The sequence below is a fragment of the Serinus canaria genome, chromosome 1, assembly GCF_022539315.1.
Source record: "Serinus canaria isolate serCan28SL12 chromosome 1, serCan2020, whole genome shotgun sequence".
In the NCBI taxonomy this organism is placed as follows: domain Eukaryota; kingdom Metazoa; phylum Chordata; class Aves; order Passeriformes; family Fringillidae; genus Serinus; species Serinus canaria.
This window is the reverse complement of record NC_066313.1, coordinates 109,855,815-109,881,603: the sequence shown is the minus strand read 5'-3', so window position 1 is coordinate 109,881,603 and position 25,789 is coordinate 109,855,815. Positions and strand designations below refer to the sequence as shown.

Below are 25,789 nucleotides of genomic sequence, written 5' to 3'. Positions count from 1 at the left end.
CACCCTGCACTATTAATGAGAAATCCCAGGCAAAAAAAAATCCTCTTTGCTGCCAAGTGAGGTCCTACACAGATTCTTGTCAAAGATAATGAGACTGCACCCCCTGAATTAATACTTAGAATTCAAGGTGAGGCCTTAAATCATTGCCTGGCTCATGTGAGGTCTCCTGAAGCCAGAGGGAGCTTTCATAGGCAGGAGATCCATGATGGTTTATCTCCTTACAAAAGCAAATACTGGGAATATTATCAGTGAAACTGCAAATGTACAGAGGGAAGGAGAAGGGACATTCTAGATTGATGCTGGTTTTAACATTTTTCTGACTTCAAGCCATAATTTATCCCTGTTTCTTGTTTAAAAAAAAAGGCAAAATAATGATGTCACTTTTAAATGGGGAATTTCTGAATAAGAGCTGAAATCACGCTGCTTTCTGATTTAACATTTTTCTTTTGGAGAAATTGCTCTGTGCACTAACTGGAAGCATGAAAGGCAAAACTCCTGCCCTTGCTCCCTCTTCCATAAAGTGCCCGTGACACGTGATGTGCCTGATTGCAGCAGGGATAGAACTCGCCCCAAGACAGATGTGTCAGAGCAATATTGAACCCCTCAGCCTTTCAGGGATTGTGCTGCACTTCTAACCAGACCACCAGGATTTTCCTTGTCATCCCTCCTTCCTCTTCCCAGGTATGGGTTCGAAGGCGTCATCCTCTCCATCTACGGACTGGATCGAGAAGATCTGCATTGTGACAAAGATGACACCTGCCACTTCCAAAAATCAGAGGCCATCCTGAAAGAACTGGATGTAGAAAATGCCAAACTTTACCTGGACTTCATTGTTCTTGGGATTTTCTTCTTCTCTCTGCGCCTGATTGCCTATTTTGTCCTCAGATACAAAATCCGAGCGGAGAGGTAAAGGAGAAGCAGCTGAACCAAGGCAGTAGGAGAACTTTAGACATCAAATAGAGGGCACTTGACATTGTCTCACTGTGGCAGGCTGGTCCCCAGTGGGGACAGCCAGATGCTGTCCTGACCGAGCCCATGGAGAGCCACAATGGGATAGTGGACGCCCAGTGTTAAGCCAATCAGTCCAGTTGGGTTGGGTCATGTTTTCATTACACTTTCTAGCTTTAACTAGGAAGAAGAACTATAGAAGGGAATTTTACACCACAGGATATCAATACCGAGGCAGTGTAACTGTAACAAGAAACCTGGCTGCAGGAGCTTTCCTTATGAAAACCAATTTTGGGATAAGGTCACCAGGATCCCAGTCCTGGTGGCCAGAATAGTATAAATGTCATCTCTAGTTGACAAGGTAGTGAGATGCAAAATGAGGTATGCAAAGAAAATAGGATTCTCTCATATTTTTAAATTTCATCTTTGCAGTTTTCTATGTATTATTTTGCAATTTTTTCCACAGAATTACCCCCTTCTGGCTAAAAGTCTGTAAATGTATTAATAAGGTAAAGATATCTTTTTAATATGGATACTTTTTTAAAAGAAACCTAAAGTGATTCAAGTAATTATTTTTGTTTCTGTCTGAATTTAGAATTCTGGTGCTTTACTTGTCGAGCTGGTCTCATATCTGAAAACTGTAATGATAGGAGGAAAAGGCAGATTCTCAATCTGCACTGTGGTCCCATTTGGAAGCAGCACTGGATAGCACATGCAGTTAGACATGGTCAAGCTGTCACTGAATGGTATGAAAAAAATATTATTTTGCAGTGTCTTTAAATCCTTAGTGTTTGTGATATTTTGGGATACTAGCTCTGTTCATTATCTGTTTGATCTACCTCCTGCCACTGAAAAAATCAAGGCACTCCAAGGCTTATTTTTATTTAAATTGTGAAAGCAGGATCTGTCCCTAAAGTGATTGTTAAAGGAGTGCTCGAGCTGTCCACAGATCAGAGCTTGGGCTGCTGTGTTAAAAGACCTGTGACTGCCTCATCCAGAGGTGTTCATTGTATCTGCAGCACCCTCTGTGTGGGACCCTCCCAAAAACACACACACATGACCTTGAAACACTGCAGCTCTAACTCTGCCAGGCAGTTTTGTTCTCTTCCCTAAGTCTACATGCACAACATGAGAATCAATTGCTCTGAACACCAATGAAACTGTTATGTTGGCTGTCTCACCTCTGTAAATCTGGCAGGGGGAATTCTGGTTCCAAGCTGATGTGAATTTTCATGGGTTTGGATTTTCAACCCAAAATGAACCCACCATCCTCACGCTGGACACCTTGGTGAGCTTTGGTGTAAATTGCAGAGCCTTCTGCCACAACTGTGAATTTATCTGGGTGTCCCAGACCCCTGAGTGAGGCCTGAATGTTCTGTAAATGCATTATTCCCATCAGGATGATGCACTCTTGCAGCTTGGAGGCAGCACAATGTCAGCAAACCCTTGAGGAGCCCAGCAGCTCGTGGCAGCAGGGTAGATAAGAGGGACCTGATGCATTTTCTGGCCCCTAGCTGTCAAAAATCCACAAACTTTTCCAAGACTCTGTGGCTGTGTCTCTCCTATGATATAAATAGTGCCAGGCCCAGCTTTGTTAGTCCTCAGACAGCTGGGGTTAACAGGAATGGCCCCTGTACTGACTTTTACTCAGCCCAAACACTGTCTGCCAAAGCTTTGGCTCTGCTGGTTGCAGCTCTGCCATTTAGCAGGGGAGAAAATTGTTTCCCAGTTTTCCTGGCCCATGCCCAGGCTCTGTTTGATTTACCAATACAGACACAGACTGCATGTATCTGTTAAACTCAGGACATCTGAACTAAGCCTGGGGTCTGGAAGGCTTTAAATCAATTCACATATTTTAGGAAGGCTACCTGAACTTTCCCTGAAAATAAGGGTTACCTGTGAAAGCAAAATCAATCTTTACTGTAGAAGAAAACCCGAATTCCTTGCACAGCCCCTTTGTAAAATTTTTGTTGCTGTTCTTTCTCAAAAAGCTTTTGTGCAGCTATGCAGCTTTTCCAGGCATAATCACGAGCAGGTACAAACCTCTATGGCTGTCAGATTTGAGAAATTAAGAATTTGAGCTATTCCAAATAAAACTCATAGCTGTGAGCAGTTTTTAAACAAGGCACAAGCTGAAATCTCTTTAGCACAACGTGCTTTGATTATTTCAAGACTCTCAACGTATTTGTGACTATCACAGGCAGTTCCAACACTTTTTGCAAGCAGACAAAGGACTTCATTTGCCAAATTCCTCTTGGCTTGCAGACTTGTGGTCCAAGCTGAGGTCAGAGCGTGTGACGTCCCTGGCACTGAGTCCCTTCAGGGTTGATGTTTTGTGTTTACCAGACCATTTACCAAATGCACCCTGGCAATGCCCTGCAGTGCTCCAGAGGAGGTGACTTTGCTGCCATTCCCACACTGGCATCCTGCAGGATGCTGTTCTCTCCCATCTAGACCAGTTTAGCTGTATGAATTCCTTGGATACTGTCTTGTTGTCTGTGCCTGTTCCTCTGGTTTTAGACTGTCTCATTTTATGTTTTTAGCCTCCAGCATGTCCTCCTGTACTGTAACTTTGTTTTGTGTTATGGTAGCCAAAAATCTGGTCCTCCACGGGTGTTCCTGAGAAAATTCCTGCTCTGGGAATATTTTTTGTCACTCCTTTTTTTGTTAGATATGCCTTTTCCAGACTTCTGCTGGCAGCATTTAGCTGGAAGTTACTATTCTTAGGAATGATTTCAGACTGTAGTATCCCAGTAAAGAGGTAATTCTCTGGAGACTCAGTGACACACAGATGAGATAATAATTGTTTCTCTCCCTAGCTCACAAATTAACTGATGATCTCTCTTTTGTCACTGCTTTGGGACAGAAGCATTTAAAATCCATCCTAATTATGTCTTCATCTACTGCAAAGACTTTTAATGTAGTCTTAGGTTGGCTTTTTTTCTCTTTACTGGAGATAAATTCCAACAGGCTGGTCCAAAACACACTCCCAGGTTAATGGGCTGAGCATGCAGGTGCTCCTGTGTTGAGCAGCACTTTGTGAAGCTCTGGAGGCTTCACTTGGAGGAAAAATAAGGCCAGCAAGGTTCTGAAGGCTTCTAATGCTCAATTTTCAAATCCTCAGTTTTATAGCCATATATAAAGAGCCATAAACTCTCTGAAATCAATGCCACTACCAGTTACCATTTGAACCAGTCACAGCCTGGCTGAAAGTTATGTAAGAGGCTGAAGGTTTCACTTGAAAACTGAATGTATGATTTTGTTGGGATTGCAGGAAGACTTTAGTGTCCTGCTGGCCTCCTTGTCCTGTTTTGACTTGTTTTGAGATGTTGCTTTGGTTACTGTGTGCATTAGTTAAGACTTTAGGTCCTTCACGCTTCTTTTGTTGTTTTACTTTGTGGAAACTTGCATATGATTAAAAATAACTTGAAGCATTATTATTTACAATTAAATAAAAGATTTAGAAAGCAGATTCTACTCTTCAGAAATTGAGAAGGTTCCATTGTTACAGGTCAAAATCAGAGGCCACCCTGAAAGAACTGGATGTAGAAAATGCCAAACTTTACCTGGTCAAAGGGAGTGGAAAGAGACTGGTGCTGAAATCCTTTCCAGCTCTTGGAATTTGGAGTACAAAGTAGCTATTTGAATTAAAAGAGAGGAATATGTGCACATGGAACAGGGAGAGCTGGTTATGTAAGTGGGAGATAATGAACTTGAGTCCAAGAACTGGATGTCTCAGGTGATTGACAGCTCTATCCACACTTCTGTGTCAGACTCTGTGTTCTCAGCAGAAAGGAATGTTTTATTAAACACTTGTTTCTGGGAGGAAGTGTGGTACATGCTGACCTGTGCCACCCCAGTGATCCCCACACAGGAGATCCTGCCTGACCCATTTACACAGTGCTGGGTGGATTTTGGGGTTCTGGGAACTGGGGAAGGCCAGCAAAGCAGATATCCTGGTGGGAATCTGTTACAGACCACCCAGCCAGGATGAGGAGGCAGGTGCAATGTTCCATGGGAAGTCTTGTGGTCTTGTGACCAATGCCCCTTCTCCTGTGGGAGACTTTAACTTGCCAGATGTCTGCTGGAAATACAACACAGCAGAGAGGAAACAGTCCAGGAGGTTCCTGGAGTGTGTGGGGGTAATTCCTGACACAGCTGGGCAGGGAACCAGGCCCTGGTGATGCCCCACTGGCCCTGTTTGTGAGCAGAGGGTGGGTGGTGGGTGATGGGGTTGTGGGAGATCCTCTTGGGCACAGTGAACGTGAAGTGGGAGGTTCTGGTTCTTGGGGAGATGGAGGGGTGGCAGCAGAACTTCTGCAGGGCGGACTGTGCTTGAGAGCTGGGCTGGCAGAGTCCCTTGGGAGGCAGCCCTGAAGGGCTGGGAAGTGCAGGAAGGCTGGGGATGCTGCAGAAGGAACTCCTAAAGGCACAGCAGGAGCAGGCCATCCATGCCCTTGTGCCAGGGGATCAGCCAGAGGGGCAGGAGGACTGGCCTGGCTGAGCAGAGAGCTTTGGCTGGAACTCAGGGAACAAAACAGGGTGTGTGACCTTTGGAAGAAAGGGCAGGCAGCCCAGCAGGACTACAGGGACACTGTGAGGTTATTCAAGGAGAAATTAGAAGGGCCAAAGCCCAACTAGAACTTAATCTGGCTACTGCTGCAAAAGACAATAAAAAATATTTCTGTAAATACAGCACTAAGGAGAGTTTCCATCCTTCCTTGGATGCCATCCTTTATTTCCTACCAGAACAGCCCCATGGGGTGCAACTGCTCAGGAATTTCTGTGTGCACATCCATTTATAATGTATGATCATGTGAAAAGCTGTTGGGAGCTTGAAGTAGGCAGAAAATGACACCATGTCATGTCCTCTGTGACAGCTTGTGACAGGCTGATCACTGCAGTGCCACACAGCACTGGTGAGTGCATTAATTAAGTGCTGAGTGCCACTGGAGTTAATCAGGAGCTGTGCCATTTGTGAACAGGGGCAGTGGCATTTTCAGGGATCGACTCCTCTCAAATTCCTGTTCCTATAATACACAGAGGGGTTGGTGTGGGGCATCCCACTGAGTGATTTTTGTCAGCCCACATAGCACTCTTCATACTCCATGTCTAAAAGTTTCAGGTTTGAGCCTGCAAACACAGCAAGTTTCATTTTAATTCTGTTTAATGCTTTATTTCTGTTTCTGTGCATATTTCACATAGAGTTTCTGAAGGAGTAATTGTACAAAATTTAGCAGCAGTCTTTTTGTTATTTTGAAATCTTACAAAGAATGATAATTTTATGCACTTGTCAGCTGTAGAACCTTTCTTTAAGAGATTTAGGTTTCTGTTGGGACCTGTGAAACCAAGGGTGACCAGCCAGGATGTGTCTCCTGTGACACAAACGTGGCCATGGCTCAGCCTGCATTCTCTGCACTGGTTGTGCCTTCAGGACACATCCAGCTTTGGCTGGTTCTTTTTTTTCCCCCCCTGGGGGTTCCCCTGCAGCTCAGCCCATGCCCATCAATTGCTGGTGTCCCTTTTTTCTGGCTATCCATGGCTGCTGTCCAGCTGGGCTGTGAGAACGAGCTGCTTGGGAAGAGTGCAGGATGGGTCAAGGTGGAGGGATGGCTTTGAGGCTTCTCTGAGCTACCAAAACCCCAATGTGCTGGATCAATGTGCTATCAAAACCCCAATGTGCTGGATCTCTGGGTGTGCTTCACTCAAAATAATTTAAAAATGTCTTTTCCAGCAGATTGCAAGGCCACATGGAAGCTTCTACTTTTAAAGGTTGACGGGGTTTTCTACTTCAGTGGCATCTGTGATGTCTCTTTTTCTGACCCTGTTGTAGCTTATTTTAGTGGCCCATTTAGGGTAATCATTATACAAACTCCTTTCTGTCACTTCCAGAAACAAACTTTCCTGGCCTCAGTGATAATTACACCAACCTTTCCAAATGTGAATTAGTTGTTGAACATTTTTTTAATATGGGAAAAAAATCTCTTAAATTATGGCAAAGGAAAATTAAAATTGAGACTATTACACTGATATACCTTAAAAGAAGAAGATAACAAGTCCTGCAGTGGGGCCAAGCCTTCACCTGTGTCAGTGAAGATTTATCAAATACCTTTTCTGAGTCAGTTGACCTTATTGTGAGATTCTGCCCTTGAACCTGTTACTGAATTATTTAACATTTGGTTCTTTTGTTTTTCAAAGCAAGAGTCAATGCAAGGTATGATTTAAAATCAGCGTGCTAAAGTGTGCATACTCTGAATATCTAATATGTCATTGTTGTCTCTTGTTTCTGTAATGCATTTGCATTACTATGAATCAATTTTATTCTGCTTCTCTAGAGACTATTGCTGCCTGCACGCTGTGATATATTTGCACTGTTGTAGATATATATATATACATATATTGTAATTATATTATACAAACCATGTCTTTTTCAGGTTGCTTGTTACCTTTGTAGTTTATGCTTCCTGGTACAGTGGACCTGAGTAAAAATGTGGGATGTGGGGCATTCTGATGATATATTACAGTAATAGAGAAATCTTTGTATATTTCTGTATACTTAATACCTGTAAGAAGAGATTTGTATGTGCATTATTTTCCAGACTTAGGGCTTTGTTTTCTGAGACTAGAGAACATTTATGATAATGTAACACACACACACACACACACAGAAAAAAATCAAATAAAGTGTTATTATTTTCAGACAGATGCCTTTGTTCCTGTTCTCACTCTGAGGGAAGATGTGTTGGTAGTGACACATTTTCACTGCCTGCTCCTTGATCCTGGCAGCCAGCAAGGACATGGAATTACCTGTTTCCAATTGTGGTGGTTTCAGGTAACCCCCAATTACAGGTGTGTCACTGACATGGTTCTATGAAAAATCCTTTCCTTAGGATTTTTCCCTCCTGAGAAGCTGAGAGGCCTCAGGAACAAACTGTAAACAATTTTATCTGCTGCTGTGGGATGCACTAGGTGGATCTGGGATTGGTCTCACCTGGTTGTTTCTCATTAATGGCCAATCCCAGTCTGGCTGTCCAGACTGTCTCGGTCAGAGACAAACCTTTGTTATTGATTCCTTTTTTATCCTTAGCCAGCCTTCTGATGCAATCCTTTATTCTATTCTTTTAGTATAGTTTTAATATGATATATATTATAAAATAATAAATCAGCCTTCTGAAACAGGGAGTCAACTTTCTCATCTCTTCCCTCATCCTGGGACACCTGTGAACATTGTCACACAGGTGGGTTACAGAAATATCCAGCAAACATTCATGAATTGCTGTTCCAACTCTGGGGGTTGGAGCTAGAGGATATTTAAGGTCCCTTCCAACCCAAACAAGGCTTTTGACACCCCCAAATCAGGGGGTGCTTCTCTGAGAAACCCTGCACAACTGAAGGACTTCCTGAACCAGTGGAATTAATTACCTTTGTATTTTCATCCAGTTTTGATGAATTTTTCTTCCACAGCCTAACCTGTTCATCTTGCCCTTGCTACCTGCAAGAGACAGATGTTCTCTGTGCTGCTTCATTGCAAGAAGCAGGAAAGGATCATTCCCTGTTTGCCTTCTGCTTGGCACTCTGGAATGGGTGCATTTCTTCCTCCCTTCTTCCCAGATGAACAAAAACTCAGTTTCATCCTGCCAGTCCCACCTGTCCATTTCCCATTTTAGCAAACACCCTCTCCCTCATTCTGCCACAGCTCCTGTGTGATGTTCTGCAGCCCTCAGGGCATTTCTGGCACCACGAAAGTCTTCAGTTGGTTTAGAAAGTCAATATTTTCATTTCTTGCGTTTCTCCTGAAGATCCACATTGGCCATGAAGTGACACTGACCAAGAAGTGACATTACTGTTCCTGCTGCTGCCTTCTGCACTGGCAGGAAACCCTTGGGCAGAAATCCTGACCTTGTAGGGCAATGCCAGTGCCAGGAGGAGGGTTCAGGGCTGGTGTTCTGTGCTTTGGCAAACACTCACTTTGCCTGGCTGGTTTTTCAGGCATTTTTAAGGCTCTTTCATGGTGTTTGTGTGTTGGACTTGAGGCCAAGCCTAGACAACATCACTGTCTTTGTGCCACCCATCCAGACCACCCCAGCAACCAAATTACTGCCTTGCTCACCACAGCTCAAACAAAACTGCCCTAACTTTTACAAGTACCCACTCAAAAATACCATGAGCTGTGATGCTTGAAGCATGGGTTGCCCTAAGGATGCAATAGGATTACACTTTCAGCACAGATTTCTCATAATGACAGAGATCATACTTTATGTTATGTTTCATAGCCCTGGAAAGAATATTAAATTGAAGGAATTATGTTCCCAAAAACTTGATGCCTCCCAGTGCCAATTTTTGTCCACAGATCAGGAGGGGAAGAGGGGGAACAGGAGTCCTTCATAGCCTGAGTGGCAACATAAATTACTTTAAGCATTTTATGTGGCAGTTAATGCTATTAAACAACCCAACCATAAACTTCTCATTAGCAGCACTGCAAAAATTAATATACCTTACATGCAATTCCCATCCACTGTGCTCTCCAAATGGATTCCTAAAATAAAGAGTGTTTGAAACTAAAGGAAACATTATTTTCTAACAGTTATCCATTGAAATCCTGCTTTGGAATGCAAAGCTGGAAAGCATGGGAAGCCAAGGAGGTGGGTAGAGAAATTTCATAGCCTCGTTTGGTTCTGTGTCTTTTTTTTTTGTTCCCTTTCTGTGCCTTGTAGATTTTTTCAAGATCTGTGAATTTTATTATGCACTGTTAACTCTGTTTGATGGCTTTTCTGGATTCCTGACATTCCTGTCCAAGCCTGTGCCTGCACACACATGGGAAGGCTGACAAAAAAGTCAATGCTCTCTCTTCCACAGACAGAAAACATTATCAAGACATGAAGCCAATCCATTGTCAGCTTCTGACAGCTAAAACACCCCTCAGAGTTTGCATTGTTTCCCCCAAATCTTTCTAGCAGAGTCATTCTCTTGTCCCACTGCCTGTTTTGCCCTGCTGGCAGACAGAATGAGGCTCCACCTGTTCCTGGGACCTTTCTTCTTATCCCCATGGCATCAGTACAATCAAATGTGAAGCAGATTTTGTGGCTTCATCAAGAGTCTTGCAGGTGCTTTTTGTCTTTCTCCTGTGTAAGAATCAGACAGTAACCCCAAAGTACTTAAAGAAACAACAAAAGTGAAAGTAAACCTTTTGATTTTTCTCCTTCTGTTCATTGAAACTCAGTTCTGTGTCTTGGTGCAGCCTCCCTTGGATGGGGAATGATGCCAAGTCTCAAGAAGGGTAAGAAGCAGGGAAAATCTCATTTTGTGGCAGAAGGAGCTGGGTTTTACTTACCAAATGTACTTCTCATGCAGCTTTCTGAAAACACCAGACTGGAGTGGCAGTCCACACTGGTGGCAAGTCAGACCCCTGGGAATTTCCTGGAATTTCTGCAACAGTTACTGCAGGAACATCTCTCTGCAATTCAGATATTTGGCTCAGCTGCAGTGAAATATTTCAATTCAAGACTTCCAGCTTCTCATTTCAATGGTTGTGTCCTAGTGGTGAATCCCTCAAAACTGCTGTTCACCAAAACAACCTTCTGTAATGCTCTGAGACAGGAGCACATGTTGAAGGAACCCTGAGGACCCTACAAGGACCCTACAAGGGCCTCTCTTTTTCTGGTGGCTTTTTTGAGGGGGATCTCTGGGTGCCACAGTGGGTGTGCAAAAGGGGATCACAAAGCACAAGGTGAACAGAAACTCTGCTCTCCAGCAGAAAAGCACTTTGTTTTCTTTCCCCATGGTACATGGAAATTTTATGAAATGAAGTTTTATGAAGTGGAAAATGGGAAAATTTCACCATTCACTGGTAGGGGAAGGAGCACCCAAGGATGGCAAACACTGGAAAAAAGGAGCATCCTCTTCCACAGCCCCTGAGTGCCACCCAGCTGCTTCTGGAGCCTGAATGCATTCTGTTGTATCACAAATATTTTACAGCAAAGCCTGTTTGTCTGGCTGTTTTTTTCTAGTACTGAGGAGACATTTTTGGTCTCATTGTGTACCAGGTGAATGTGATGGGGCAGAGACCATCCATGGATGGGAGTTGGGCAGCTCACGTTCATATACCAGCACTGGCAGCTTTCAAATGCTTCAGAAGAAGGCTCAGATGAGGGGGAAAAGCCTGCAGAGTAGTAATGGACTCTTCTGCCCTGAGAGGACTGTTGTTTCTGGCAGAGAGCTGCTTGGAAAAATCACCTGAGAGCTTCTGAAACTCTCACCTGAATTTTTTCCTAAGGAAGGTTTAGCAGCCATCACCCCAGAGTAGTGAATTTTGATTTTTGGGCTCAGTCTGGCAGTGAGGGCAACCTTGGAAACTGAATCTGGGTCTGGAGCTCATCATTCTGTGTGGGTCAACACAGGGAGCCAGGCTTGGCTCTTGTGTTTTATTTTCTGTTCTCCAAGCTGTTGAATGGCATCATGGTTGAGTTTTCACTCTTTAGCAAAGCCAGTAGCTCACACAGACCCGAGGCAGCACCGTGTGTGACTGAGCTGCTCTCAGCACAGGAAGATTTCAGTTCCCATATTCTTTTCCACTTCATTTTATCACATTGTCTGAAATCTTTCTTTTGAACTCGAGCTTTGCCACAGGAGGTGTGTGACACTGCAGCAGGATCCGTGCCCTGGGGTCATTTGGGAATGGCACCTGAAGGAAGTGTTACATTAAAAAACACACCTTTTTTGGAGGTGTTTGCAGTGAAATCCCGTGTTCACAGGGCTACAGGTTTGTTCTTTGTTGCTAGCACCCACCTGCTCTGAGCTCCTTGTCTGTCCCAGTTTTAGTTTTCTCCCATTAGTTCTCCCTGACAGCCAAACACAGCTTTCCTGATTACCTCAAAATGAACCATGTCCCAGACCTTTCCCTTGGTGACAATTGCTTTAAAAGCCAGCAGAAGATCTTCACTCGCTGCAGCACCATTGCAATCAATCTGCAATGTCAAACCTGCTCTGCTCAGCCTTTATTAGAAGCTGGAGCTGTGGTGGCACTCAGCTGCCATGGTTGGAGTATTTGGGATTGGGACTGTTGGGTATTTGGGACTGTTGGGTATTTGGGATTTTCAGCGTCACTCACTGTGTAAATGGCTCCATCAGCACAAAGCCTTTGTGCCACAAATTGACACAAATGGGCTCCTGCAGAACCTTGGCTGACGAAAATCACAACACTGACTCAATTTTTGCCCCTTCATAAAAATATTCAGAACTTTGTTTACTTATTGTGAAAAACACCAATCACTTGTTTTTAAATTTTTAAAAGTTTAATAGTAATAAAATGGTTATAAAATAGCAATATAACTACAGTGATAATAATTTGGACAATTTGGATTAGGACAATATGAGACAATAAAAACAAAGAGTTACAGACAGTCCAGGTACATCTTTCTGGGCAAAATAAGCCTGAAAAAGGACCCACATTAACAGAGGATTAGCCCTTAAAAGCAACAGCCTGTTGCATATTCATACACCTCATAGATGATGCATAAATTCCATTCAAACACAGGATTCTGTCTGGTCAGTGTCAGCTTCTTCATCTTAATCCTGACGGCGTCTTCATCACTGAGTGAGGCAGGAAGAAGTCCATTTCTTCTGATAATGGGGCAATAAATTCTCTTTCTCTGAAAGATTTGGGTGTCCTGTGGCTGCTGTCTCACTGCAAGTCCTTTCATTAAATAAAGTATCTTACATAGCATAGTTTCTATTTTAACCTTATGTTATAACCTAAAACTAGTTTTAACCCACTACTTAAGAAAATTAATGCAGCATAACTTTCTAACATAACACACATAATATTAATTTGAATATTTGCCAGAAGCCAATCATAAAACACGCACTTCTCACAATTACTCATCACTCACTGCATGGCAATGGGGCTGTGCAGGGCTGTAGATACAAAGGGTGAGTTCATTCAAGGCCTTTTCTCTCTGAGGCTGTAAATGAGGCCCATGGACACTGACCCAGGTGAGGGCAGCCCTCGGGAGAGGGAGGTCCCTCCTTTTGTAGGACCCACATCTCTGCACACTTCTCTTTGGTGTGCACTCCTGTTTTGGGATCTCACCTCGCTCTGCCTTGGCTCTGCCTGTCATCTTCAAACCCTCAGCAGCTGCAGCTTCCACTCTGTTTCTGCCAGCTTTATTTTCTCACCAAAAATGTTCCTCTTTAGAATTCTAGGCAAGTTTTTTCAGGTTCATTTTTGTGGGTGTTGAGAACAGTCTACCTAGAGAGACCTCGAGCTCTTCCTGTGAGAAACAGCTACTCACTTTTCATAGTTTAGGAAGGTTTATTAAACCTTATCAAAAATCAACAGAAGACTGAATAAAGAAAAAAGTTACGGTGCTGGGAGCAAAAGATTTTCCCTGCCATGTGCTCAGCCCCCTCATAATGGAGGTTTTTTCCTTTTTAACCCTTTAACCCCTCCCAAAGTTCTGTCCATCAACCCCTTCTTCACTGTCCAGTGGTGGAGATCTCCTCCTCAAATCCAGACTGGAGCTCAGATGTCACCATAGTGACAAGCCAGCCCTCCCAGATGTCCCAAACCCAGCTGTCCCTTGATAACCTCATGAGGGGGTACAACAACACCATAAATCTATAAAACTTTTCTTAACCTATATACATGATATTTGTCTGTAAATTGTGAGAGTCAGTCATTGCATTACTCATCTATCACATTCCTGAAGGTAAATTCCCAGAACTGACATCATCCCTTTGGACTGAGAGATGATGGCAGATCCTTAGGTAATGATCATTGGTGCTGTGAGCAGCTAACTCTGATTTATAACCCTACCCCAGTGCTGGCTGAGCTCTTGGGAGTTCTGGTTCATGGCTCTTGAACGTGGTTCATGGCTTTTGCAGGTGACATCATGTCCAGGGATGATGCTGGGGGCACTTGGTCTGCTCAGCCTGGAGAAGGGGAGGCTCAGGGGAGACCTCACTGCAGTCACAGCTTCCTCACAGGGGCAGAGGAGGGGCAGGCTCTGATCTCTGCTCTGTGGTGACACTGACAGGACTTGGGGAAATGGCCTGAAGTTGTCTCAGGGCAGGTTTAGGTTGGGTATTAGGAAAAGGTTCCTCCCCCAGAGGATGGCTGGGCACTGAGCAGGCTCCCCAGGTTCTGGTCACAGCACCAGCCTGGCAGAGCTCAAGGAATGTTTGAACAACTCTCAGGCACAGGGATTCTGGGGGCTGTGCAGGGCCAGGAGTTGGATTTGATTTTTGTGGGTCCCTCCCAGCTCAGCATTTTCTGTGATTCTTTGGAACACCTCCAAAGACCTTCAGCACACTGCCCTGTTCATGGCTTATATTACAACAGGTGATGTTGGGTAATATGGGCAGCATGAATATGGACCATATTCAAATCATCTTATTGAGTCTGTCACACATGGTTTATGAATGACTCATTTTTTACCTGCCTGGATAAACTTACTCACCACTAAACTGTGCAGGGGTAAATCAAACCTCCAAGGAGGCAGGGAAAAGAGGAAGGTTTGTACAGTGGGGGTGGTGAAAGGCTGCAACAGGTTGCTCAGAGAGGTGAAAAACCCCTGGAAAACTTCAAGGACAGATTGGATGGGGCTAGGAGCAATGTGATCCAGTAGAAGATGTCCTTGCTCACTGCAGGGGGGTTGGATTAGATGAGCTTTAAGGTCCCTGCAAATAAACCATTCTATGGCTCTGTGATTCAGTGTTCCCATCTTTTCCTCTCTCCTTGCAGCACAGCCCTGGACTGTGGGATTCACACTCTCCAAACCTGAGAGAAGAGAATTACCAAATCCCTTCAGGTAAACAATCTTCCATAATGCATTCCACTTGTGCACAAACACAGGAGCAGCAAATGAGATAAGAATTGTTTTGATCATTCTCTTCCCTGCTTCTCTCAGGCTCAGAGAATGTGAATCCCACACTGTACAGCTGCTCTTCCCTGCTGAGCCCTGAGCACAGTTTGCTGCTGCAGCACTCTCAGGGTCCCCACTTTGTTCCCAGCACTGTTCTCAGAGGCTCTTTATTGAGCTCCCACTCAGCTGAAGCAGGGAAGCACTCGAGTCTGTGCTGAGCATTAAACACTCCCAGGAGAAAGCAGCTACACTCAACAGGAGCTTCTCCTGTGTCTGGTGAGACACAGCAGCTCCACTTCAGGTTTAGGCCAGGGCTGGGTGCTTTTAGTTTTTATTATTTTATATTTTATTTTATTTTATTTTATTTTATTTTATTGTATTTTATTTTATTTTATTTTCAAATGCAGCCTCTGTGCTGCAGAGACATTTCCTGAGTGTGACCCGTGGGACCTGCTTGTGGTGAGCCCCAGGGACAGGGAGATGCAGAGAGCAGGAGGTGTTTGAGTCAGACCAGCTATCAAAGGCACCCTTCCCTATGTCTCAAGGGGAAATTAAAGCCCAAACCCACAACTAAATCTATATAAAGGCAAACTCTGAATATTTCCAGCATTCAGAAGGATGGGTGGCCGGTGTGATGCCAGCTGACAAATTCAAGCAGTCACTTGCAAGTGTGAAGAGTAACACAAAAAGCTGAGTGCTGTGTTCCTTTTGGAAGCACTGGTGCCTGCTCCCTCATCAGCAGGTTGCTGACATGCCAAATTTCCTGGGAAACGGAGAAATGCACAGCTTTTAAATAGAAACAGAAAAAAACCCACAAAAACCCCTCACAAGTTGAGTTGTACTTGTTTTATTACAGTGAAAAACTGTGCAGTGCTAGTCTACAGAGAGAATAAAAGCTACCAGTAACTTTTCATCAGAAAGGAGTCGATCCCAGATAAAAAACCAGCCTAGAAATCATGGCTGTTGCAAAATATAAAGTCTGAGCTGGGCCCTCCATCTGTCCTTCCGTTGGAGTAGATCCAAAGATTGCAAAGTTCTCGATGGAAGTTTCTCCTTTAACAAGCTGGGGAGGAAAGGGGGAGAAGCAGATTAAGGGGCATATTTTCTCCATAAATCACACAAGATGCTAGGAAGAGTTTTGCCTCAATGTAGGACATCCAAAAGACAATTTTTTAGCCATCTTGACCGACCCCCATACATAGATATATTTGCCAATTATGATCCAGTAAAACCAAATGATGGTGACTTGTGTGTAGTACAGGACACAATGTGGCTGAGGCTATTGGTTATTAAATATGCTGAAAGGTCAATCCCAACTAAAACAAAGTTAGCTGGGGATCAGAAATTTCTGTAAGTTTCTCCCCACATTTCTAAAACAAAGCCTTTCATCTCTCATGATAGGTGGATGTGAGCTGGGTGGCTGCACCTCTCTTCTGGAATAAGCTGGGGTCTTAAGCTTACATTGCCCACCAAACCCTAGCTCAGATGCATCAGCAGCAGCCCACCCTCTGTACAAGAAGCTGGTTTTTAGGGTTTATCCACCTTCTCGTGCTCACACTCTTAGAATTCCCTGGCTGGCACAGCATTTCTGTAAGTTTCAGTCCACATTTCCACAGCAAAACCTTTTATCTCTCATGATAAAGTGGTTATGACTGCACCTCTATTCTGGGATTAGCTGGGGTCTTAAGCTCACATTGCCCACCAAACCCTGGCTCAGATGCATCAGCAGCACCCCATCCTCTGTACAAGAAGCTGTTTTTTAGGGTTTAGGCCCCTTTTTGTGCTCACACTCTTAGGATTCCCTGGTTGTCACAGCACACCAAGCCTGGGCAGAGCAGGGACACTGCCCCTCCCTGTACAAGAAGGTGTTTTTTAGGGTTTAGCCCCCTTTTTGTGCTCACACCCTTAGGATTCTCTGTCTGGTACAGCACACCAGGCCTGGGCAGAGCAGGGACACTGCCAGAGCACCCAGAGGGCACACTGGGGACATCTCCAGAGGGACATTACCTTCCTCCACGACACGGTGGTAGAAGCACCAGGGGACACCGGCGGGGTGTGCCTTGAAGCAGCAGCCCTTCCTCGTGCAATCCCTGGCTTTGATGCCAGGGTAGCCACAGTTTATCCTGGTGTAGGGATCATTGGGACACACTTTCTTCACTGTGTAAAGTAAAAAAACCCAGCAAAACAAAGGAAGGAAGTTGTGTTACTTCGTGCTCTGTCAGCCCGGTGACATAATTCAAAATAAAAGGCAGGACAAAAAGATGAGGTCACTGGGAAGATGGGATGGCCAAGATGACCTCCTCTGAAACAATTTCAACCAGCAGATTCACCCAAATCCTCACCCAGCCTCCTAGGCAAATTAAATTCCAAAGGGCAATGAGTTGCTGCTGTGCCCCAGGGATAAGGGGAGGCAAAATTCACCCCTGGAAGTGTCTGGCAGCAGCCCATCCTAAATGCAGCACTGGGGTGAAAAGTCCTGTGTCTCCTGCAGTGGTAACACTCACACTGGCCTCAGAGCAGATATGCCCATGACCTGATCCCATGCTAACCCCAGAGCAGCCTGGCTAACCCAGGGAAAGGACCACCCAGCCCTCCCTGCATGCCAGCTGAAGGTACAGAAAGGAAATAAGTGTTTTAGGAGGAAATCACAGCTCTTCCAGGCACTTAAAGCTAAAATCCCAAGTAAAGAGATTATACCACCCAGCTTGAATACTTCAGTTTTCCTCTCCTGGATCAGTTCTGCTCAGAAAAGCAATTCTATGAGAATGCCACCCTAAGTTGCTGCAGCTTGTTTTTTAAGGTTTACAAGAATTGCAAGCAGTGCTCAAAAGCCATTTTTTTTCCTACTGTAATTCTGATCCCTGTTGACTAATTCCATTTCATTTCAGGTTCTTCTGTTGGGTAACATTGCCTTTGCACCCTCATTTCCTTTCATGTCACCTGTGCAGCTGCTGAGACTGTGCAGTCAGTCCAGCAAATGCAGCTTACACTGAGTTAATTAACACAGCTAATTACACTCCATTACATAACACAGTTATGTAAAATATACAGCTAATCCTAGAAAGACTAAGAGAGCAGCTGTTATCCTCTCTGAGAAAATAAGGGTAAAAAATAGCAGCAGGATGCTGACAGGTGTAACCACACAGCAAACCCACTCAAATAAGTGCTGAGTGCCCCTTGCTCTGCCCATGGACAAGGCCACAAATGACACTGAAATGTCTCTAATGAATCAGCACAGGCTGTTTGATAACTAAGAAGCCTGAAGGAAGAGGAAATAAATTGTGTGAAGCATTTTGCTGCCCCTGGTCTCCTAGAAGAGGTTTGTGCCCACGTTTCTTGCCTAAGGAGAAAAGCAGAACTGCTCCATGGCTGTACCCATTTCTGGGTAATCAAACACGAGGTAAATCAGTGATTCTGGCAGAGATATTACCTTTCTTTGGTTTGGGGTTGAAGCACCAGGGCACGTTGGGGACTGAGGCGTTGAAGCAGCACCCAATTTTCTTGCACTCTGCTGCTGAGATCCCTGGGTAGCCACAGTTTGTCCTCTCCCTGGGAAGCATTTTACACTGGCATTTTGCTGTTCAGGACAGAAGGATCAAGTTACAGGTGTCAGTTTGCACACTTGTCATGGAGGGGTGTTTATCAAATGCTCTTCCCCTAGATGCTTTCCATCATTTCAGTCCCCTGCTAAGACCACAACCTGAGTGCTTTAAAAGTTGCTTTCATACCACTACCAGCTTTGGTCAAGGCTGTACATCCCATTTTGAGAGTCTGTGGTCTGCCTTGCAGCCAAGCCAGCCCAGCACAGTGTGGTTTGTGGGCTTCAAATCGACCACATCAAATGGGAAATCCCCGAAACTACAAATATTAGGCTATTCAATCTTTGCTGCTTTGCCCATCTCATATGAAGAGGAAAAAACTTAAAGGTCCAGTGGATATTCAAACAGGTGGAAAGATACAAAATCTTTGCAATAATTTAAGACATAGGATGATGTGCAAATAGCTGCAGCTATGCTTCTAACATTTTAAGTCATTTGCACAGTCAGCCACAACCAAGAAATTCTGGAGCTGTCCTCCAGCTGTCATTGAGTGACTTGCTTTCCACTTCTGGGGCTGTCTACACGACTTGCCTTTAATGAGGAGGCAGATAGACTCCTTTAAAACTGCATTCACGAGGCAAAGCAGCATAAACCAAACGTCAGAAGAAAATTTGGACAGAGCTGGCTCCAGTTCCAGCCCTGGTCCTGTCCTAGTGACCACCTCTGCCTTTGCAGCGGGCTCCTGGTTATCCCAACAACCCAAGAGTCCAGCTGCAGTCTTTCTTTGCTATTGATCTCTCTGATAAAAACCAAAAAGTAGGCTCCACTTTGGGGATAAGCAGCAGCATGGAAAGCCATTTGCTGTCTGCTCTGCCAAAGCTGGCAGGCTCTGGCTGCACTCAGTGGGATGAGAGTCCCACACGTACCTGGAGGGCAGCAGCACATGGAGGTACTTACTTGGAGGTGCAACTCCCTCTGCCAGGCTGCTGAGGGCTATGATGAGGGTGATGGAGAGTGCACAGAGCACCTTGAGATCCATGGCTCTTGCAGGAGGAGAGGTGCTGCCTTCCCTGGAAACCCTGGGTTTTATGCACTCCTGGTGTTTGCCCAGCCAGCTCTGATAACATTGTTCCCTCTGAAGCTTCACCCAGAAGGTTGGGTTTTCTTTTGTTTGCTTAGGAAGTGTTGCCATGCATATTTTGATATCCCAGAGATAAATTTCTGGGCTGCCATGAGCTATTGATCACATATCTGTTACGTGCCTATAGATCCATATTTATTTCGTGATCCCATAATCAAATGGATGCTGCTGGTTGCCTCTGGCTGCCAGAGGCTCTGGCTCTGAGTGCCAGACTTCATTGTTCTCTGTTTTCATTGCCTTAAGAGTATTTTAAGTCTCTAGGCAGGTTTTTTTTGCCAGTCACTACTGAAAAACAGGTACATATATTTTCTACTCAGTGTATCTTTTCTGCCTTGATTTTCCCCTGCCCTTAAGGTTTTGGTTATGCTTGTTCTGAATCAGGGGAGGGAGGAGGGCTGGAGCTCTGATACCTCCAAGCTTCAGGAGAGCCCTGTGCACCTGAAAAAATACATAAACATGGAAAATGGAAGGTGTGGCAGAGAAATACTGAGCACATAAGGCCACTGTTGGGGATTTAGGAAAAGAAGGTAAGAGCAGGGAAAAAACCAAACCCCAAAAGCCCCAGAGGTCCAACAGCAAAAGACTGTTGGACAAGAGAAGATATGAGAGCTTCTTCATGATCTCAGCCTGCCCCACGGGTGCTGTGCTCACCCAGGCATCAGTCCTGAGTGTCCAAGCTTTCTTTTATATCTTTATTTTATATCTTATTTTATATCTTGCTGCCCTGTGCAAGATCCTGTTCCAGAGGTGCCACCACAGGGGCTGTCCCCACCCCCTCTGCTGATCCCCAGAGCAAAGCAGCACTTCCCCAACCATCCAACACCACCTGCCATATGTTTTGCCAGAACCAAACTTCTGAAGCACCGTGTTTGACCTAATAATTTCCTGATTGCTTTTTTCCTGGTTTCAAAGGGGGCCTCCCAGGCAGCCTTTGGGTTGTTTTGGCACAACAGGCCTTGGAACTTGAACTGCTGAAGGCTTTTATCTTCCTTTTGGACAATTTCCTACCATTTACTGTAACACTTCTTAACTTCTAGGTACTTGTCAACTATTAAAAACCATCAGAGCAGGGCCAGGGAGGGAAGAAGCAGTGGGATGGTGGAATCATCTCCCCACAAGAGGCACCTGCAGAGCAGGCAGGGCAGGCTGCAGCCCCTTGGGTGCTCTGCAGCATCACTTTTCCTATGGGAAAACCACAGGTGACCCTTCCTGTTCATCACCAAAATAAAGACATCCAATACACTTTATGCATCTTTGACTATTATATATGAATTAGTTTTGTGCATCTTTCCATTACAAAGCTCAAAGTGAGAACTTTCAGCCTCTATGGTTGTGTGTTGGAGGAAGTTTATTTGTTGAAAAGTATTTCCAGCAAAGTGGGAGGGATTTGGTCCTACAAGGGAAAAAAATAATAAGGTTCTTTTCCTTAAAGGTGAACTTATTCAATACTTTATGAACTCTATTTATAGCCATCCCTATTTAAGCCGTGGGAGGCGTTTCTCATTGACAGCCACAATTGATAAATTAGATATTTTGCAGTGATGGCAAATCAGATATTTTGTGTGTCCTCCATGTCACAAGAGCCCAGGCTGCAGGCAGGAGAGGGAGATGGAGCAGAAGAGGCAGAAGAGGCAGAGGGAGCTGCTGCAGCTCCATCACTCAGATCATACTTCTCACCTCCATCACTTAGAGAAAACGGACTGAAAACTTTAAAATCCAGTTTTTCCCCGATGTGCAAAGGTCCACCACAATGCCTTGTGCAGAGAAATCATGGGGAGCTTTTCCAGAACCTGGGAGATGGGCAGTGAGGGTGGCTGCAGGAGGAAAGCAGCAATCCCAAGGGGGACCATGGAATTCTCAGTAGACTATCAGCCCATCGTGTGAGTCAGCTGAAACTGCAGATAAGGTTTGTCCCTCCTGCTCCTTTCTGGACATTAATTAAGCCCTTATCTGCTGGCTGTCACCCCTTGGGCCCGATCCCAGCTGTGGGCACAAAGGCAAACCTGGCCCCGAGCTCTCGCTGCGGAAAGAGCGTTTGATTGGCATCTCAGAGCAAACACAGCACAGGGAATGAGCTGCCTGCTTTCTGCCAGGGGGTTACTTAAAGATCTTTAATATGTGTATATAGCAAAGCCTTGAAATTATCTGGGGTTTCCCTGTAAATGTGTTTCCTTCTGTGAGGCCGGCACCAGCCTGAAGCTTTCAGTAACTCTGTGAGGGATCTCAGGCTCATGGCCAGGAGGGGTTTGAAGGGTTCCTTCCTCCTCTCCAGGCTCCTTCCTCTTCTCCAGGCTCCTCCCTCCTCTCCAGGCTCCGTGTCCTCCTGTCAATACCCAAAACATTCCTCTGGCTGCCCTAGAAGGCCCGAGACCCCAGCAGGAAGCTCAAAGACCTTAGCACAAAGACACCTGTGCCTTCGATTTGAACCCATGGAAACAATTACCAGCTTTGTGTGAAGAGTTGCAAACCACAAAAGTTTGAAGAGAATGTGAGTGAATTATCACAAAGTAAAAATGTAGAATTTTGAACTTTTAGAATGGGGGTTCAAGAAGCAAAATAAAAGAACCTAAGCGTGTTCTGTCCTTCTTCTTCTTCTTCTTCTTCTTCTTCGTCTTCTTCTTCTTCGTCTTCTTCTTCTTCTTCTTCGTCTTTTTCTTCTTCTTCGTCTTCTTCTTCTTCTTCTTCTTCTTCTTCGTCTTCTTCTTCTTCGTCTTCTTCTTCTTCGTCTTCTTCTTCTTCGTCTTTGTCTTCTTCTTCTTCTTCCTCTTGTCTTAGTCTTCTTCTTCATCATCTTCTTTTTCTTCTTCTTCTTCTTCTTCTCCTCTTCTTCTTCTTTGTCTTAGTATTCTTCTTCGTCTTCTTCTTCTTCTTTCTTCTTCTTCATCTTAGTATTCTTCTTGTCTTCTTCTTCTTCTTCTTCTTCATCTTCTTCTTCTTCTTCTCGTCTTCTTCATTTTTGTCTTCGTCTTCTTCTTAGTCTTCTTCTTAGTCTTCTTCTTCGTCGTCGTCGTCTTCTTCTTCTTCTTCTTGTCCTCCATCTTCTGTGGTGGTGCTCATAGGGGTCCCAGGACAAGTGAAGAGATGAGAATCCTGACTCCATGTTTCAGAAGGCTGATTTATTATTTTATGATATATATTATATTAAAACTATACTAAAAGAATAGAAGAAAGGATTTCATCAGAAGGCTAGCAAGGAATAGGAAAGAATGGAATGATAATAAAATCTTGTGACTGACCAGAGAGTCTGACACAGCTGGACTGCAATTGTCCATTAATTAGAAACAAGCACATGAGCCCAATCACAAATGCACATTTTGCATTCCACAGCAGCAGATAGTAATTGTTTACATTTCATTTCTGAGGTCTCTCAGCTTCTCAGGAGAAAAATCCTAGCAAAAAGATTCTTCATAAAATATGTTCATGACAATCTTCTGCTGTGATGGTGACACTTTTAGATTAGTTTAAAGTAGAGACAAACTGCCTAACATAAATAATAATATTAGAAAATGATTGTAAATAAAGTACACGTTGTTTTTAGTATAAAAAGCTAACAGCACCCCAAGGGCAACCAGTGTGCCTCAACCCAACCTGCTGGACAGACCTCATTGAGTCAAAAAAAAAAATGTATTAGATGAAAAAATAAACAACCTTAAAAACCAAAGCTGAAGAATCTTGACTTCTTCTTCAGTGGCAGAGCTGGGAAAAAAGACTCTTTAATACCTCAAAAGCCATTCCAGCAACACCAAACCCAAGATCCTCTTTCCTCATCCTCCCTGGTCCCTTTCAGCTGCACTGTGGTGCTCTCATTTCCTTCCCAGCAAGGAGAAACCACAGCTGGGCCTTGCTGTGGACTGGTAGCAGCCTGCAACTCTTTATTCTCCTAATCCAGAATTTTTGAAGGATAAGGGTGGGGGTTTTTTTTTATCTCTTTTCACTTAAAATAACAAGCAAACAGTACAACTTTGATTTTCATCCTAAAGGGAGTGTTTTGCCCTGAAGGGAATTTCTGTTTGTGGTAACTCTTAGTTTGGGTGCTGAAGAAATCTGTCACTGGGCCAACATCACTGCTTGTGAGCCCACAAAGTCAATCCCAAGTTTTTAGAGGTCTCTAAAATAAATCATCATAACAGAGAAAAAGATCAGTGGCAAAGGAGAGGGGTGTGTGCAATTTGCTCCTTCCAGCTGTGTGAGCATGGAAAAGTATTGAGTTGGCACAGGAAATTCCTCAAACCAGGACAATATCTGTCTGTCTGAGGGGTCAAAACCAGAGAAAACATCTTCATTTTGGAAATGGACAGTTCAAAGTAACCCCTGAGACCCATGGCTTTGACAAAGTTCCCTACCACAGATGTATTCGTGCAGTTGTCAAAATCAACTTGAACTTTGTGAGTTCAAACTCCTTCAGGGGAATTTTTTAAAGGAATATGTCATTTCTGCAAACCACAGACAGTGCTGGAAGAGGACTTTTGTCACATTTCTGTGGCAAACATCCTTGCCCAAGGTGAAAAGAAAGATTTAATTACTGAAGTGAATCCAATGTGTAACTCAGAGCTGAGTCAGATCCAAAAGCCTGAATTTCAGCATCTGATACACCACAAAAGGTCTGATTGTGACTGCAGAGCCCAGTGCCAGTTCAGAAATACTGATCTGAGCCAGCAATTCTCCCTAATGCTTCTGGGATCTCCAAGCAGTCCATGATCTCAGCATTGCCATCATTTTCTGCGAGCACCAAAATAACCTGAGAAAATCCTTATCATTCCTGAAATGAGGTGGGGATGAGCCTGTGGAGAAGAGGACACACTGGATGGAGCTAGCAAAGCAGGGAAATATGTATTTTGTTTCTTTTCTAGACCCCATCAGATATGTAATGAAAGGAAGAAACCCCTGAGAAATGCAGATCTGGTTCAAAAAGTGGCCACTGAAAGGTCTTGTTATGATAATGGTTATGATGCATTCCAGTTTGCCATGACACAGGAAATGAGGGAGCCCAAATCTTGACCTAAAACCTTCTAAAAAGGGAAAAACAAATCAATTTAATTGGGCTTAAAGGGAGAGTAAAATGTGTGAGATGTTGGCAAACAGCAGGGTGCTATTGAAAGACACAATACGAAAAACTCAGTAAATATTTACCATCGAGCCCAAAAATATGAAAGGGATGTCCTCAGGCACTCATATAGACCCAGAATGATTAAATGAGAGAGTAAAGGAAGCTACTAGAAGAAAAAAAAACACCTTTTTTTTCAAAGTAAAATAAAGAAAATAGAAAAAAATACTGTAGGGAAGTAAATTCAGAAAGAGGTAAACAATTTCAGAGAGGAGACAAAGGTCAGAAATCACAGAGGAGAGGAGAGGATTTTTGCTCAACATACTCATAAATGATCAGGAGAGCTTGGTGAATAATGAAGCAATGAATATGCTGATGATTCAGAATTATTTTTCATATTTTTTTTGAAGTGCAGCTAGCTGAACAGGGGTGGAAATATTTTACAAGATTGACTGGGTGATAAATGGTAAATGAAATAAAAAGTAAAGTGCAAGGAGGAAGAGTAACCTAAGTGTATAATCACCAAGATGGGCTGCAAATCAGCTGCTGTCACTCACAGAGCTTCCCATCCCTGTGCATGTGCCAGCTGAATATTCAGAGTGAAAAAAAGGCAAATTGCTTTCAGCAGTTGTTAGGAAGGGAGTACAAAGGCGAAAACACAATTCTGGTTCAGTCCCAGTCCCTTTGTGACGTTCTGGCTGCCCTGGGTTAAAAAGGAGACAGGAATTAGAGAGATGCTGAGAAAAGCCCTCTGGCTCATGAGAGCAGTGAGCTATGGAAAAATGTTTTGAAGAGAGTTGGGATCTCAGAAACTCAGTCATCCCAGGCCAGATGGGGAAATTTTCTCCAGGATAAAAACAAGCAGAGGACAGGGTGGTTTTCACTGCAGGGAGAGGTCATGAGAGGGCTCCTGCAGAGAGTTATGCTGAGACCTTTGCAGCCCAATGGGCTCCCAAACCATCTGAAAGAGGAGGTGAGAGGGTAAAATCTGTTGGTGACACAGAATTTCAGTGGCAGTGAAAATATGAGGCAGCTGCTCTGATGGATTGTGCAAAATGGAATGACTGCAGGGTTGGATGTGTGTGAAACAACTGCTCACTTTGAAAATTTAAAGAGTTTTAATAAACCTAAACAAAAATACAACAAAGGACTACATAAGGAAAAAGCTGCAGTGCTGGGAGCTGCCCCTCATGCACACCACATGGCCAGTTCATCTTCAAGCTGGATGCTCAGTCTTTTACACCCCTGGGGTTGC

At 44.1% G+C, this 25,789-nt stretch overlaps 2 protein-coding genes across 3 annotated transcripts in view; one reads left to right on the top strand and one right to left on the bottom strand.

Moving 5' to 3' along the window:
• Positions 1–7,649, top strand: part of ABCG1 (ATP binding cassette subfamily G member 1) — a 58,737-nt gene extending 51,088 nt beyond the window's left edge. For both annotated transcript variants that reach the window (XM_009089572.4, XM_018913425.3), the window contains one exon: positions 682–7,649. In XM_009089572.4, coding sequence (XP_009087820.1) covers positions 682–910 — 229 coding nt within the window. In that variant the 3' untranslated portion in view covers positions 911–7,649. The remainder of the gene's footprint in view (positions 1–681) is intronic.
• Positions 7,650–15,641: 7,992 nt separating this feature from the next.
• Positions 15,642–19,391, bottom strand: LOC103815885 (trefoil factor 1-like). The gene is made up of 4 exons (XM_009089748.4): positions 19,307–19,391; positions 18,241–18,387; positions 16,818–16,967; positions 15,642–15,873 (listed from the first exon to the last, which is right to left on the bottom strand). Exons 1-4 carry the CDS (start codon positions 19,386–19,388, stop codon positions 15,866–15,868), a joined length of 387 nt encoding a protein of 128 aa, XP_009087996.1. The 5' UTR covers positions 19,389–19,391; the 3' UTR covers positions 15,642–15,865.
• Between the last annotated feature and the right edge of the window lie 6,398 nt (positions 19,392–25,789).